Source organism: Capra hircus, chromosome 4, assembly GCF_001704415.2.
Source record: "Capra hircus breed San Clemente chromosome 4, ASM170441v1, whole genome shotgun sequence".
Taxonomy (NCBI): Eukaryota; Metazoa; Chordata; class Mammalia; order Artiodactyla; family Bovidae; genus Capra; species Capra hircus.
Genome location: NC_030811.1, coordinates 6,788,509 through 6,797,806, shown reverse-complemented (window position 1 = coordinate 6,797,806; position 9,298 = coordinate 6,788,509). Strand labels below are relative to the sequence as shown.

The 9,298-nt window shown below is 51.1% G+C and overlaps 1 protein-coding gene and 1 pseudogene across 3 annotated transcripts; both read left to right on the top strand.

Moving 5' to 3' along the window:
• On the top strand, positions 694-6,650 carry LOC106503900 (GTPase IMAP family member 1). 3 transcript variants are annotated; one of them, XM_018046758.1, is made up of 4 exons: positions 694-789; positions 2,302-2,390; positions 4,667-4,715; positions 5,661-6,650. In XM_018046758.1, the coding sequence occupies exons 3-4, from the start codon at positions 4,673-4,675 to the stop codon at positions 6,512-6,514; spliced, it is 897 nt and encodes a 298-aa protein (XP_017902247.1). In that variant the 5' UTR covers positions 694-789; positions 2,302-2,390; positions 4,667-4,672; the 3' UTR covers positions 6,515-6,650. The 3 variants fall into 3 exon arrangements, with proteins under 3 accessions (XP_017902247.1, XP_017902246.1, XP_017902245.1); XM_018046757.1 differs by lacking the exon at positions 2,302-2,390; XM_018046756.1 differs by lacking the exon at positions 2,302-2,390 and having other exon boundaries at positions 4,667-6,650.
• Positions 7,629-8,950, top strand: LOC108635824 (annotated as a pseudogene).

The window sequence follows — 9,298 nt, the reverse complement described above, 5'->3', positions numbered from 1 at the left end:
TAAAATTTAAAAAAAAAAAAAAAAGAAAGAAAAAAAAAATAAAATAAAAATGCCTAAAAAGCAAGAGACGACTGGAGATAAGATTATTGGTCAAAAGTTGGAAATAAAAAGAGATCTCAGAAACCTAAAATGCTCTTCCTCACTGATGTTATAGTCCAGCCCTTGTTGGAGACAAGATGCTGGTGTCACAGAAACCTTTGGAAAACTTTACCATAGCTCAGAGCTATGGGATAGGATGTGTTCAGTTGCTCAGTCGTGTCTGACTCTTAGTGACCCCATGGACTGCAGCCCTCCAGGTTCCTCTGTCCATGAGGATTCTCCAGGTAAGAATACTGGAGTAGGTTGCCATGCCCTCCTCCAGGGAACCTCCCCATCCCAAGAATTGAACCCAGGTCTCCTGCATTGCAGGCAGATTCTTTACTGACTGTGCTAACCAGGGAAGCTCAAGAAGACTGGAGTGGGTAGCTTATCTCTTCTCCAGGGTATCTTCCTGACCCAGGATCTCCTGCATTGCAGGCAGATTCTTTACCAGCTGAGCTACCAGGGAATCAGCATAGGATAGGATATGCAGTGACTGCATACCCATCAGTTCACTGGTTAATGTTGCTGTCTCTTTAAGTCATCACCACTGGGCCCTCCCCTCCCTGAGCTTCTTGAGCTCGGAGTGGCACAGAGACTTCCTCGTTGGTGGGGAGGAAACCAGTCACTGCACCCACAGCCAAGGGCAGGCAGCAGATCAGGAGCTTCTTGGATCTAACGTTAGAGCCTGTCACCAATTCTGCAGGAAAGGTGAGTGTAAGGGGAAGAGAGTCAGTCTGGGAGTAGGACCTGTGGGCAACAGGAAGAGCCCGTGTGAAACTGACTAGCGAGCATGTGCATTCTAGTAAGTATGAGAAAGGGAAGCAAGACCTAGAGACAGCAACTTCGCATGTGTAGGTTAGTGAGGATGTTTTGCGTGTCAAATAGAGTAAGTTTGGAAGTGGTAAGCATCACTCCAGCTCTTGTTGCACATGCTCCTGTTGTTGTTTAGTCATTCAGTCGTGTCTAACTCTTTGCAACCCCTGGACTGTAGCCCACCAGTCTCCTCTGTCCTCCACTGTCTCCCGGAGTTTGCTCAAAATTCACGTCCCTTGAATCAGTGATGCTACGTGATGCACATACTCTTGAAAGTGAAAGTGAAGTCACACAGTCATGTCCGACTCTTTGCAACCCCATGGACTGTAGCCCACCAGGCTCCTCCATCCATGAAATTTTCCAGGCAGGAGTACTGGAGTGGGTTGCCATTTCCTACTTCAGGGGATCCTCCTGACCCAGGAATCAAGCCCACATCTTTTGTGTCTCCTGCATTTGCAGCAAGATTCTTACCACTGAGCCACCTGGGAAGCCCCTCTCCTTCCCTAGTCCCCTAGTAAAAAAGAAAGGCGATTGCTAGGACTACTGCAGACACCAAAACACATTTTCAAAGTCAACAAACACCCCCCAAAAGCATGTTCAGCAAAGGCAAAAGGTAATCCTGGGGACTTATAAGGAAAGCTAACCTCAGAACAAGTTACAAAGTGAGAATTCCGTAATTCTCCTAAAACCTCCACTCTCCTTAGCACTATCCACAATAGTGCAGGAAACAACTAAGGTTATGAACTTGGTCCTCACCCCTTGCCCTACAGGGACTCTTGAATATCTTCTCCCCAAGTCAAGCTGGGCTTTGTGGGCTGCTGTACCATGTTAATTTCCTCATCCCAATTGTGTACTGAAGGTGTGGGACTAGGATAACTGATTCAAAAACAAGTCATGGGCTGAATGATTAAAAATAATTTGGCATGGAGGGGAACTTAATATTTTTAAGTACAGATATAGGAATATAAATCTAAGAAATACACATTTTTATATATTGTGAATCACCACAATGGCATTTCTGCAGCCATAAAATAAAAATTGGAGCAATATGGCAGGTGTGTATAATATTAAGAAAAAACACAGACTGTGAATAGTGTATGTGATAGCATTGCCGCTACATAAAAATGTGCATTGCACATGGACAATAAGATCAAAGGGACTATAGAAAATAAAAAGTATTGCAAAAGATAAAAATACATACATGTTTAACAGTCTCCTAAATAATTCCAAAAGATGCCAGGTTCAATGAGTACTGGACTAGCTAAATAAATCTCAACTCCTTGAAGTTTTAAAAGAAAGGATTGTACAAGTTTTATTTTTTCCAATAACTGCATACCTTTGTAACCCCAGATTTTAGCTGTTAAGAACCTCAGAAGAACTTTCCAAATTCCATTCCAAACTTTGCAGGAAGTTCCAAAGGGCATACCCAAGAGTTTTGTGGATTCCCTGTAGCACACTTTCTCATTTCCACCTTTGACGGGGACATCTTACTTCAGGTAAAGTTTCTCTTGGTTGTGAATCTTGTAGCTCTTTCTTCATGTCACCTCTGGTGTCAATTAAGGGAGCCTGTTGATTTCTAGACACAAAATAACTAATCACATCAAGGGATTTGCCCCTGGGACAAACTTTACTGAAAGCTTTGGGGGGTGGGGGGGGGGTGCAGGAGAGATACTGCAGAAATGCAAACAGTTTTGGCTTGAGTTCTGGACAAAACTGCCCTCTGAGTTCTTTGAGACGGGTTATTGAGCCAGCCTCTCTCTTTGCTTTTCCTTTGTTGTTGGAGCCAATGGGGGAGAACACTGTTATCTGTAAGAACCAGGTGGCGACGTGAAGAGGCAGACTTTGAAACGGGCGGTAAAGCTAACCTGAGTCCTGTATATGTGTATATATAAAACACCTACTTTACCCAATCTTCTATTGATGGACATTTAGGTTGCTTTCCTATCTTGGTTATTATCAATAATGCTGCTATGAAGATTGGAGAGCATACATCTTTCTGAATTAGTGTTTTCGTTTCTTTTGGATATATATCCAGAGGTAAAACTGCTAGATCATATGCAAGTTCTATTTTAAATTTTTCAAGGACCCACCATACTGTTTTCTGCCATTACTGTAGCAACTGGCATTCCCACTCAGGGCACTAGGGCTCCCTTTTCTCTACATCCTCGCCAACACGTGTTATTTCTTGTTTTCTGATGACAGCCATTCTGACAGTGGTGCCCCATGCCTCTTGTACCAGAATATCTGTTTTCTTCCTCAAATTAGGAAATTATTCAATTATAATTTCACCAAACACATTTTTGACCCACTTCTCTCTCGTCTCTTCCTATAACGTGAATGTTAGTACACTTGATGTTGTCCCAGAGGACCCATAAACTATCATCCATTTTTTAAACGTGTTTTTCTTTTTGCTGTTCTGGTTAGGTGATTTCCATTCTTCTGTCTTACGTGTTCTTCTCTGTCATCTCAGCTGGCTTGAATTCCTTCTAGCACGTTTTTCATTTCCGTTATCATAATTGTCAGCTCTGACTGGTTTTTATATTTTCTAGTTCTTTGCTGAAGTTTCCACTGTGTTCAGCTGCTGTTTCCTCAAGTTCAGTTAGAATTTTTACTACTGTTGCCTTGGACTCTTTGGCAAGCAAATTATCTGTCTCTGTTTTCTCGTTCTTTCATTTAAAATGTATGCCTCTGCTTTCTCGTTTTCTTTAACTTTCTCAGTCTGCTGCTATGGAGTTAGGTGAACGGTCACCTACCCTGTCTTGAAGGCATGTCCTTCGTGGAAGTGTCCCTTTGCAGTGTGCATGTGCCTGGTGGCTTTGGTGGGAGAGCTGGACCGGAAGTGAGTGGTGACTGCATCTTCTCCCAGGGTGTGCTGGCAGCCACCACAGTGGTGGGAGGCAGGGCTGGAGTCGGAGGGGCTACAGCCAGAGCCAGGTGCCAGCCAGGGCTTCTCCTAGGCTCCATACCAGTTGCCACCCTATTGTGGGAGGAGTCGAAAGCCAAGTGGCAGGAGTGGGAGTCTTAAGGGAGCTTAATCTTCCCCCAGATTGATGACTGTCTTCACCTTGGCTGGGGGCATAGCCAAGGCCTGAGGGCTTGGGGCCTCACTTCTGAGCTGGTTTCATTTTTTCAGTACCAAGGGGTACACATCAAGGCAGGATGGGGAACCAAAGGGTTGGAGCCAGACCACAGAGCTTTCTCTGCTCCTTCCCTGGTGCTCACCTACCCACTGGCAGTGGTGGCCTCTGCCTTTGAGGGGAGCAGTAGTGGATGGAGTAGGATCCTGGGAGTTGGGAGGTGCTCTGGGGGCAGTCCTGGCAGGCTGGCCAGAGCACCAAGCAGTGTTCAATCTACTGCCTCTGCACTGGGACTGAGGGCAAGCAAGCTGTACATGCTCTTCAAGACCAGGGTCTCAGTATCTTACAGCCCCTACAATAAGCCCTACTGATTTCCAGACCAGCTAAGGGGCTCATCTTGACACGGAGTAAATGTTATCATCTCCCCTCTGCTCTTTGCATTTGGGGGCCCTGAGAAGACAAAGCCAAGCTTACCAGGTGTTCTCCCAGCATCATCCCAACCCCAGACTAGGCTCCTCCAAATGTCTTTGCTGAACATTTCCTCCTATCTCTTTCCAATGCCCCAGGGAAGGCAGGAACTACGACCTTCTCACTGTAGGGTCACCAGCATTTTAGACCTGGCCTGACAGACTGTAGGCAGACACACCTATTTGATAAAAGAGTGAATGAACAAATTGTGTCTGGGACTCTTTCAGGTAATCATGGGAGGACGGAAGGTGGCAAGAGATGAAGAAAATGCATATGGTAAGAACAATCTCACAATGCGTATTTGCCCCCAAGTGTGAACCCTGGATGGTAGGGGGATGGGCTAATTCAAGACTAAACAAGAGAAGCCGAGAGGTGACTTGATGCTGGTGTGAAGCAGCAAGAGCCCTGGGGCTGGCACTTCCCTGGATCTTTGTCCCCACCCTGCTGTGAGATATCAACTTCTTTGACTAACCTGTATCTCTGTTTCCAAAATAAAATGAATAAACAGAAGTGGATGTAAAGGGCATCAAGTCGTGTATTAGAGGGAACATGGTTCACCAGGTAGAAGGTGTTAGGGAACAAGGATGGAGGGCTACACAAGTGTCTCATTAGGCCGCAGGTTTAAGAGACAAGAGAGGAGGAGGGAGGCAGGAAGGGAAGGAAGAGAGTTGATCTCATCTTATTTTCTGACAGTGTCCTATGAGGACAGTGCTACAGTATTGATTGCGTTTGTGTTTACCACTTAGATTAAGCAGCTCCCCAGGGTTACAAGGCTGGTAGAGGACAGGTCTATGATTCAAACCCCGGCCTTGGGACTCTAGATAGCCCTCCTGGCTGGGCCCACTGCCCCACCTCTTTCTCCAGTGGGACAGTATCAGGGAAAATAAGACAGAAATTGACATTGGGGACCAGCTCTGCACAGCCTGGATGACAGATCATATCAGACAAAGTAATGGCCTGTATTACAAAGGCACATCCTCTAGAGAGACGTTCAGCAGCTGCTGGACAGGTGCACGTGTGACGCCAAAGACCAGAGAAACAGACGGGTAGAGACCCCTTGGAGTGCCCAAATCTCACACCAGGTCACTCAGTAAAGGTCTGGCCCCAAACACAACCGTGGAAGCGCTCTGTTCTCCTTTGCTCGCAAGGCATCCAGGAGACCCTGGGACCGGGACATGTTGCTCTCAGGTTCCGAAGTTTACAGACCACCGGTGCCCACAGGTTTCCAGGAGTTCAGGTCCGCCCTGCAGGAGCGCAGGCTGCGCCTCCTCCTGGCCGGGAGGTCGGGGACCGGGAAGAGCGCCACGGGCAACACCATCCTCCAGCAGAAGCACTTCCTCTCCAGGCTCGCGGCCACGGCGGTGACCAGGGCCTGCGCCACGGGGAGCTGCCGCTGGGCCTCGTGGGACGTGGAAGTCCTCGACACCCCCGACCTCTTCAGCCCCGAGGTCGCCCAGGCAGACCCGGGCTTCGAGGAGAGAGGCCGCTGCTACCTGCTGTCGGCCCCGGGGCCCCACGCCGTGCTCCTGGTGACCCAGCTCGGCCGCTTCACCGCCCAGGACCTGCGGGCCTGGCAAGGGGTGAAGGCGCTGTTCGGGGCGGGCATCGCGGCGCGCGCCGTCGTGGTCTTCACCCGCAGGGAGGACCTGGAGGGGGGCTCGCTGCAGCAGTACGTGCGCGACACCGACAACCGCGCGCTCCGGGAGCTGGTGGCCGAGTGCGGGGGCCGCTGCTGCGCCTTCGACAACCGAGCGGCCGACGGGGAGCGGGAGGCGCAGGTCGGGGAGCTGATGGGGCTGGTGGAGGAGCTGGTGAGGGACCACGGCGGCGCCCCCTACACCAACGACGTGTACCGCCTGGCGCAGACCCTGGGCGGGCTGAGCCCCGAGGAGAGGCTGCGCAGGGTGGCGGAGCGACTGGCCGCCCGCGCGCCGACGTGGCCCCGGGCTGGGCTATGGTGGTGGCCCAAGCCAGCGCCGGGAATCCGGTATAAGCTGGGCCTGGCGGCCCTGCTGGGTTCCCTGTTCCTGCTGTACCTACTCTGCAGGCGCTGGCCCGAGGCGGTGACTGCATGACCTTCTTGCAAGTCACCTGGCAAAAAAGGATCTGGACACTTGGATCTGAAGGGGTATTTCAAAGGAATCAGTTTTCAGAAATTTCATGTCTACTCCAGCACATAGTTTAAATAAAGTTGTACCACTTTAAAACATCCTTAAAAATGTGTTTAGTTATCTTGATGTATTGGTCATCTTCGAGAATCGTAAAATGACTGGCAGTTTTCAGTAGAAAATGGATTCATAGCAAAGGGAAAACCCACTCTTTATTTTGAGCTTGTGTGTGTCTGCTTGCTAGTTTGTTTAGGCACTGCCTTCCTCTCTTTGGACTGCTATTTTAAACAGAGAGAGTCTGAGTGGCTTAAAAACAACAGACATTTATTCCTCACAGTTCTGGAGGCTGGAAGTCCACGATCATGGTCGGGTTTGGGGGAGAGTCCTCTCTGAGATTGCAGAATGCCAACTTCTGACTGTGCCCTCACACTCATTTAGAACAAGGCACTAAGTCCAATCATGAGGAATCTACCCTCCTGACCTAAGACCCTCCCAATAAAACCACCTCCTAACACCCTCCTCTCCAGACTAGGTTTTCAACCTGTGAATGTTGAGGAGGGGAGGGGGCGGACATAAACATTCAGACCATAGCCTACACAGACTCTTCTTGATATTTTCTAGTTCTTACAGGAAGTTATCTCCCTTCAGTGACCCTTGCAGATTTTTATTATCATCAAGGAAAGAGAAGTCACAGTCATACATGTTAATGTTTAATTCCAGGTGACACTGAAAGTCACTCAGTCCTGTCCAACTGTTAGCAACCCCATGGACTAGACAGTCCTTGGGATTCTCCAGGCCAGAATACTGGAGTGGGTAGCCTTTCCCTTCTCCAGGGGATCTTTCCAACCCAAGGATTCAATCCAGGTCTCCCCCATTGCAGGCAGATTCTTTACCAGCTGAGCCACCAGGGAAGCCCAAGAATACTGGAGCGGGTAGCCCACCTCCTCCTCCAGGGGATCTTCCCAACCCAGAGATCCAACCCAGGTCTGCCACAGTGCAGGAAGATTCTTTACCAGCTGAGCCACAAGGGAAACCAGTAAAGGTTTGGTCCCAAACACAACCGTGGAAGCGCTCTGTTCTCCTTTGCTCGCAAGGCGTCTAGGAGACCTGGGGACCAGGACATGTTGCTCTCAGGTTCCGAAGCTTACAGACCACCGGTGCCCACAGGTTTCCAGGAGTTCAGGTCCGCCCTGCAGGAGCGCAGGCTGCGCCTCCTCCTGGCCGGGAGGTCAGGGACCGGGAAGAGCGCCACGGGCAACACCATCCTCCAGCGGAAGCACTTCCTCTCCAGGCTCGCGGCCACGGCGGTGACCAGGGCCTGCGCCACGGGGAGCTGCCGCTGGGCCTCGTGGGACGTGGAAGTCCTCGACACCCCCGACCTCTTCAGCCCCGAGGTCGCCCAGGCCGACCCGGGCTTCGAGGAGAGAGGCCGCTGCTACCTGCTGTCGGCCCCGGGGCCCCACGCCGTGCTCCTGGTGACCCAGCTCGGCCGCTTCACCGCCCAGGACCTGCGGGCCTGGCAAGGGGTGAAGGCGCTGTTCGGGGCGGGCATCGCGGCGCGCGCCGTCGTGGTCTTCACCCGCAGGGAGGACCTGGAGGGGGGCTCGCTGCAGCAGTACGTGCGCGACACCGACAACCGCGCGCTCCGGGAGCTGGTGGCCGAGTGCGGGGGCCGCTGCTGCGCCTTCGACAACCGAGCGGCCGACGGGGAGCGGGAGGCGCAGGTCGGGAGCTGATGGGGCTGGTGGAGGAGCTGGTGAGGGACCACGGCGGCGCCCCCTACACCAACGACGTGTACCGCCTGGCGCAGACCCTGGGCGGGCTGAGCCCCGAGGAGAGGCTGCGCAGGGTCTCCGAGCGACTGGCCGCTGGCCGGGCTGTGGCGGTGGCCCAAGGCAGCACCTGGGACCTGGTGTAAGCTGGGCCTGGCCGCCCTGCTGGGCGCCCTGTTCCTGCTGTACCTGCTCTGCAGGTAGCTGCCTGATGCCTTTGGTGAGGTCAGTCCTGACACATTGTTAATAACACTTCGTCCCTTGCAGTGATAATCACGGACATCTCAGGTGCGCTGCTGCTTCAGGGCACGTATTCCCTTCTTTTCTCCCTCACCTTGCCTAATCTACCAACCTCAGAGGCGTGCCAGGCAAATCTCCCACCTGAAACCTTCCTCTGTTACCTGGTGGTCCCTGAACTCTCCACTTTGCAGAGCCTAAAAGCCACTGTTAATTTTAGGTGTTTTCCACCTTGCCTCAGACTGCCTTTGACTCTGTCCTGTCACTGAACTGTTTTTAATCCTGAAAGGAGATGAGGACCATTTGCTCTCTTACCCCCTGGACTCCCCGGAGAACCAAGGGCAGAACTGAGGCAGGGTCTGAGTACATATTGATTTGCTTGAACTGAAATGAATGGAAGAAATAAATGTACTGTACAGTCACATTGTGTTCAAAGAAATCAGTATTTGCAGATGTTTCTTCATCCACTTTATATACACATTGAACACAGATGCTGCTGTCTCATTCCTGACCCCACCAACAAACAACCATGCACCCACACACTCACTCAGGTGTGTGATGGCAAGGAGAGAAGACATTAGTGCAGACCTGGCCCTCTGTACCGGCAGGGGATTGTCGCCCCCCAGCAGCTTAAATGCAGTTGTTTCTGCACATCCAAAGAGACTGTCATTGGAGACTTGGTTCCCTAGGGCCCATGGAGGTCCTCCAGAAAGTCTCCTCCCAAGAAGGAGTTTTCCCACTA

What these genes read in the sequence shown, in the direction of transcription:
- LOC106503900 (XM_018046756.1), top strand. Translation starts at nt 5,615, where the DNA reads ATGTTGCTCTCAGGTTCCGAAGTTTACAGACCACCGGTGCCCACAGGT.